The sequence below is a fragment of the Mobula hypostoma genome, chromosome 3, assembly GCF_963921235.1.
Source record: "Mobula hypostoma chromosome 3, sMobHyp1.1, whole genome shotgun sequence".
NCBI classification, from domain to species: domain Eukaryota; kingdom Metazoa; phylum Chordata; class Chondrichthyes; order Myliobatiformes; family Myliobatidae; genus Mobula; species Mobula hypostoma.
Genome location: NC_086099.1, coordinates 184,241,541 through 184,248,418, shown reverse-complemented (window position 1 = coordinate 184,248,418; position 6,878 = coordinate 184,241,541). Strand labels below are relative to the sequence as shown.

The 6,878-nt window shown below is 34.5% G+C and overlaps 1 protein-coding gene and 1 non-coding gene across 2 annotated transcripts in view; both read left to right on the top strand.

Moving 5' to 3' along the window:
- Positions 1–5,936: 5,936 nt before the first annotated feature.
- dnajc1 (DnaJ (Hsp40) homolog, subfamily C, member 1) overlaps positions 5,937–6,878 on the top strand; it is a 292,850-nt gene continuing 291,908 nt past the window's right edge. Inside the window, exon 1 of the mRNA XM_063044233.1 lies at positions 5,937–6,295. Coding sequence (XP_062900303.1) covers positions 6,287–6,295 — 9 coding nt within the window. The 5' untranslated portion in view covers positions 5,937–6,286. The remainder of the gene's footprint in view (positions 6,296–6,878) is intronic.
- trnan-guu (transfer RNA asparagine (anticodon GUU)) lies at positions 6,352–6,425 on the top strand. Its single transcript has one exon. It is a non-coding gene; the product is annotated as a tRNA-Asn (tRNA).

Below are 6,878 nucleotides of genomic sequence, written 5' to 3'. Positions count from 1 at the left end.
AAAAACGCTATTCACAGATTTCTATAGTTCTTCCACTTCAGGAAATCCCAAGGATCACTACAGTCAATTGAAGTATGATTAATATTGTAATTTAGGAAATGCAGTGAAAATTTGTACAAATATTGTCACACTGATGGCAATATGATCATGATTACATCATCTGCAGCTAGTTATATGGACACTTTGGATAAGTCTTCTGCTAAACATTTGATCCAGTTTCCCTAACATTTTGCAATATCTTATATTTGTGTGCCATTATATTTTACACTGTCTTCATAAATGTCTTAAATTGTCAGAGATAAAAACAGCAGGGACCCATGGCTTATAATATTAGGAGAATAATATTTTAATATTAAACTGATATTAAGAGTTTGTGAAAATTGATGCCATAATTTCCAATTTGTTGATATTAATTTCTTCAACACATAAGCATATTATTCTCTAACAATTCATTATTTCAAAACATCAAACCCTGGAATAACTTATCTGCATTGTAAAAAGTTTTATTAGTTGTAGTTCTGACATTGAAAAATATGTGACCTGAATTAACAATTTCTCAGCTAAATGTCTAAATAGAAAAACATTGATGCAAAGAAATCCAGATAAATGCAGTACATACTTTAAGATGTATACTACTGCTCAAGTTCCTGAAAACACAAAAGTTTCTGTGACAAAAATATATGATTTTTATAAGGTGGCCAGAGATTGACATATACAATTGACTTGATGATGTAAATTGGAAGGCTTTCTGGGTTATTTGCAGTTTGTCAGTCATTTATGTAATTTTCACCTTGCCTTTAGTGTTTTGCTCTGGTTTTGAATAAGACAGCCTTTTTTGTTCCATATCTATTACTCACATATATATTTTTTTAAGAAAGCGCAACAAAATTATTAACTTTATCAGCAAAATGTAAGTTAATTTGGAAAAAAGTAATTAGGTATATTTTGCAAAGTATGTATTTATCAAAGGTCAGGTAAGCCGAGCGAGAAAGGATGATAAATGCATTTTATGAACCCTTTAAAGAGACTACAAGAATCTTGTGATCTTTTAATTATTTCACAAAATTTACTTGACAGTATATAATAAATCTTTGCTATGTTAGATCAAATTTAACTTAGCCTTCTTTACTACATTAAGTAAAAATTATATACTCCATTTACATGATGAGTGAAGAATTAATACTCTGCCAAATCAAATTCCTTTCTGCTGAATGTTGCCAAGTACTTACATATGGTAACTTAGAACTTGAAAAATGCTGCTAAAATGATCTTGGATAATCCAAATCTTATCCGCATAGAAGCAGGTGACACACACAAAATGCTGGTGGAATGCAGCAGGCCAGGCAGCATCTATAGGAAGAAGTACAGTCGATGTTTCAGGCCGAGATCCTTCGTCAGGTGATACACTTTTCCTTAACATGTTCTACTTCTTCTTGTTCTTAAGCCCATCACCCCTTCTGGGCCATAGGCTGCTGACAGCAGATCACCAGGGTCCTCAATCCTGGGCTGAAGGTTCATTAGTCCTGTGGCTTCCGCTTTCACCACATGACTTCATACGTCTTTGAGCTGAAGATCTTTCCCCTCCCAGGGATGAGGTCTTAGGAGCTTCTTTTGGCATTTCTGTAGCTTTGGGTTTTTGTTGGATGGGGTTACTAGCCCCATGCCCAACCCTCCTCCTTTTGCACCTGGGTTTAGGACCACGCAAGGCGGAGTTTTAAAATGTTCTGAAGAAAACTAAATAGCTTGTACGCTGTTCCTTTCTGCAGCAAAAAAGCACCATAAAAAGCAATTAACAATGCAAATAAATTCAATAGATGTTTACTAAAGACTCATGGCAGGAAGATAGTATAATTCAAATATTCTCATGCAGCTGGGACAAATAGTTTGACTCTTCAGCATCTATTGGCTGTGAAGGGAAACTTTAATTGAACCATGTATCCTTTAACATGTCAAGTAACCACCTTAGCATTACCTACAAGACAATGGTCAAGTTAATAGTGTTGTGAAGTCATAATAAGTAATTGCTGCTGTATAAATTGTTATTGATCAAAATTTATTCCTAAACAGAGATAAACATTAGACAACGTCAACTTACAACCACACATTTTATTTGCTTTATCATGGGAGTTGAAGGTATGAATTTGAAACAGTTTATTTTTGAGAAGTTAATTTGATTATTTAATTATTTGATTCACAGTTGAAGTATCAAATACGTTTGTATATCAGATTTTATTTGAATATGAAACAAAATTGAATTTTCTCTTGTAAAAAATGTTCATAATATCATATGTTTTGTAATTAATTTATTTAGTGAATAAAGTCTATTCTGACCTCAGATTCCAATTGGATTTGAAGCTTCTTTTCTTTCTTATTTTATAAGAACATACAACATAAATTGTTCACATTCCATACTGAAAGAGGCCTAATATGCAACTTGGCTTGATGTTACAAAAAGTTTTGTTGTTAATGTAAAAAAAAGACTTTGTTGAAAAGAAAAACAAGGTGTAAAATACAAATAAAAATGAAACATTTAATTTTTTAAATATTTGAATTAATTGCTTCCTTCAAGATGTACTAGATCAATGTACTTTGTAAAATTTTCCAGCTTTAATGACTGATTTGCACGTTGTTATAAATTATGGTTGTACGAATATAATAGTAAAATTATACATAATCGATGTAATACATTACATATTTTACAATTTATCATTCAATAACCAAGTAGTGGCTACAAACTATATTGAGTATATTTTGTATTTTTGGAAGAAAACTTGAAATTTCATATACTGTTCTGAAAAGCCTAAGAATGCTTGTACCTTCTGAGTTATATACATTCTGAAATTTAAATGCTGTGATAATTCTTAGTATTAATAGCAGATTTTGGTCAACATTGTTAAATTCTAACAAGAGTGAAGTTCTGTTCGGCCTGATAGTAGATTACTGAACCAATGTAAGTAAAATACATCAGATATATACCTCAAATATGATAAACAATAAAACTGAATGCGTCTTTCAAATTGCTCAAGTTTTGCAAGTAATTGCTAAACTATTTCATAAAGATAATGTGCCTGTAGGTTTCAAAATATGACTTTAATTGTACAGGACACAGTGAAATCTCACTAGATTAAAGTCCTTGGAGAGACTATACAAAAGAATACTGACTCAAATGAGCTTCATTTTCAATGTTGAGAGATTTTAAAATAGTCACAAGATTAATGAGAATTCATTATACAAAATTCCCTTTTATCTTTTTATTTAGTTAACATTATGCTGTACTTTGTAGAAACATGTTTAGTTTAAACTCTTCTTTCATAGATTAATTTTCTTATGTTACAATATGTTTTAAAAATCTATTTTCATTGGTTAAATGTAGGCAAAACATTAAATTAGAAACTGACTTTAAGATGCCAAATTGACTGCAAAACACTAAACTTAATTTCCTTTGAGTATTATTTATATAAATGGAATTGCTAATAAATGCATTTAATCAATGTCATTAGTTTCTTTATGTACATTTGAAATGTTAAGTGTCTATCTCTACCATTACTAAACTATTGCTGTATTATTTCTTGTTTACTCAAATATATTACAAAAAATAGAAATGCTTAATACACTTATAGCCTTTATATATTTTGTAAGCATTGCCCCCAACATTGAGATGTGAGAAGTTTGTATCAGCCACATGTGGTAAATTCGAAGGAGTTCTGTGCAGTATGAAAGCAGGCCAGCTGTAATTCAACTGATTTGCATTGATTCTAATGGTTGGACAAGCTTCCCAGATACTCAGCCATGTCTAAAAACTATTGTGTTGCAGGAGAAATAATAATTGTATAAACAATAGAGAAAGACTAAATATGTTACAGAGGAAATGTACCTTCATATGGCTTTATAGACTTCCTCAACTTAGCTGTTCTCATGTAATGTTTTGTTATTTTCAACATGTTTTTATACAAGGCCTTTATTCTAAAATGCTTGATTTATTCATTTAATTGTATACATAAGATGATAAGCTTATTTTTCCCTGAATGAGACACAATTCTACCAACTTTTTAAACATCTTTTAATCAGTTTTTGTTGCAGTCAGCCAGCATTGCTTTTGCAGAGCTGGTAGATGTTTCAAAATAGATTTAAAAACTGCTGGTACCTAAGTGCTACCTATGCTCATATACTACTAAATTTAATTTTTCATTTGTCATGTTGCTTTCGAATATATGTAATGCACTCAATCATGCAGCATTCGATGATTATTCTATATTGAATTATCCTGCTTACCATGATTATGAGGTCCAGAAAATTGTATTGTGTTGTTGATTTGCCATCTGGTCTGTAGCTCAGATAAGACTACAAGACATCAGAGCAAGGGCGAAAAAGACAAAATTAAATGTATTGCAGATACCTTGGTGTAAATTGAATCCCCAAAAAAAACGCTGCAAAGTGTTGAAACATGAGTCAATAATACATGAACGATATATTATTGATAAGACCTTGATAAGATTATTTTTGAAACGGGTAGGGGCGATTGTATTTATTTTCCTCTGTCACAAATAATCCGAGTTATCAAAATAGAGCATCTATGTTGGTGCATGAGTCGTCACCGCAGAATAATAATGTACCCATACAAATCGTAGGTTTAAGGTAGAATCACAAAATCTGTCACTTTTTATTGATGGAGTTGATTAGAATTTGATGGTTTAGTTTATAAGCACAACTGGTGAATATTTTAAACCTCTACCGTCTCCCGCACCAGCAACAAAACGCGAATTTCAACGTACCAACTGACAGTACTGGCTCTTGAAATTTCAGGTGCTGGTGCCGTCAATGGTTATTTTGGATATCGTTTTCCGATCTCACTCTCTGTCCTACTGAGCAGCGCACACAAAATGCTGGAGGAACTCAGTAAATCAGACAACTATAGAGGGGAATAAACATCGACTGTTCTGGGCCGAGACCTTTCTGATCATAAACATAAGATTCTGCAGATGCTTGAAATCCATAGCAGAGCAACACACAAAAGAAAATGCCGGAGGAACTCAGTAGGTCAGGCAACATCTATGGAAACGAATAAATAGTCTCGACACAAAACGTCGACTGTTTATTCATTCAGATGCTGCCTGACCTGCCGAGTTATTCCAGCATTTTGTGTTATCCCTCTTATACTAATTTTCGGTGCGAAGTCTGTGTTTTGTTAGCAGCTTACACATCAGTCCTTAGCTTCTTTCTGAATTTAAAACTCCCTATTTGTCTGCGAACACACACACTATTAAAGTTATTTAAATTTCTATAGCTTTGAAAAAATATTTGATGCCGTGAAAGAACGGAAGCGTCCGTTTATGTGAAAATTGTATTCACGACCGTGCCGATTAATCAACACAATGCAAAAGAGAAGTGCGGACTAAAACCATCTCGGAACTTTTCTAATTTCGGTAATCACGTTTAAAATATTTTACTGATGAATCAGAGCCCCCTTTTTAACCTTTGATTAGCCTAATACAAAAATTGTTCTGTATTAATACCAGCGAATGTGGTTTTATTTCAAAGCGGCCCTTAATAAACTGTCAAATAGATTGGTTAAGCATATTATTTAAATTGGTTAATTTCAACGTCTTCAAAAATCCTGGTGAGAACAGCGATTGATTGTGAATCTATCGGTGCACAATCACTCCGTGATTTACCAGCCCGAACGCAATATTTACAGTGTTAATTGTCAATTTGCCATCCGTACCGTCTTCGATTCTAAATAATTAAATGCGATTGTGTTTTTTTTGCACGAAGTAAAACTGATGAATCAATGGTGATATGAGAATTCCCAAGGGAATCAGTCGGAGGATGCCAGTGATCGATGGTGCGGGAGCTTTGGCGCAGCTCCAGCGTGACGGGGCAGCGCGGCCGGACGAGGCGCTGCCGGCCAGATCACTCAGCGCTCAACGCGTGGCGGCTGATTCCGCCCCGGGACCCACTCGGTCAGCAGGTGCCGCTCTATCACCTACGGCACCCAGCAAATCAAATCAACCAGAATGGAGGCCGATGTTTCCGATTAGCGTCACTTCGAAAAGCAAACTCGCATTTCCGATACGTGACTGAACAACACCCCTCCTCGATACACCTCCCTTTCCCGTGACCCTGCCAGCAAAGCTAACCTTTGCCCAGATGTAATTAACTGCAGACACGCTGGAGATTTAGTCTTCTGTATCAATAGTCCGGTGACATTGTAGAAGCCGACTCGTTTCGAACGTACATAAATCGTTGTAGGAGGAATGCTTTTTGGAGATCAACAAAAGGGAAAAGAATGGACGTGGTATCTCATTTCTATGTATTATGTTATATAGTTTCCTTTCAATAGCAACGTAACATGTCTCTGTGGCGCAATCGGTTAGCGCGTTCGGCTGTTAACCGAAAGGTTGGTGGTTCGAGCCCACCCAGGGACGACACTTTTGTTATCAGCGATATAACCTTCTGCAATGTTGTTCAAGAGTAATTAAAACAATAAATTAATGACCCGTTACTAATGTTCTACACAATCGCTGATAAGGCAGGATTAAATACTGTTTTTGCGAAGTATCCGATATAAAACAGTTGACCACTCCACTTCTGACGTAAAAATAATATAAAAACGCGTTGAAATAACTAATAGCTGAAATAAGACTTAATTTTGGTTATTTCAATAATGATGAACAAGATCAATTAATGAAATTAAAATCACAATAAAATCAACTCCAGTGTCTATGACGACACAAGCAGTATAAAGACTAGCTGCCTCCATATAAATGTTGCGTTGTTGCCTGAGAGAGAGAAAAAACTAATTACCCTTCCTTGTAGCTTGTCATACGTGACAAAGTACTGTATTGCCAATTATTCCCCCCATTGGTTCACTGTTGCAT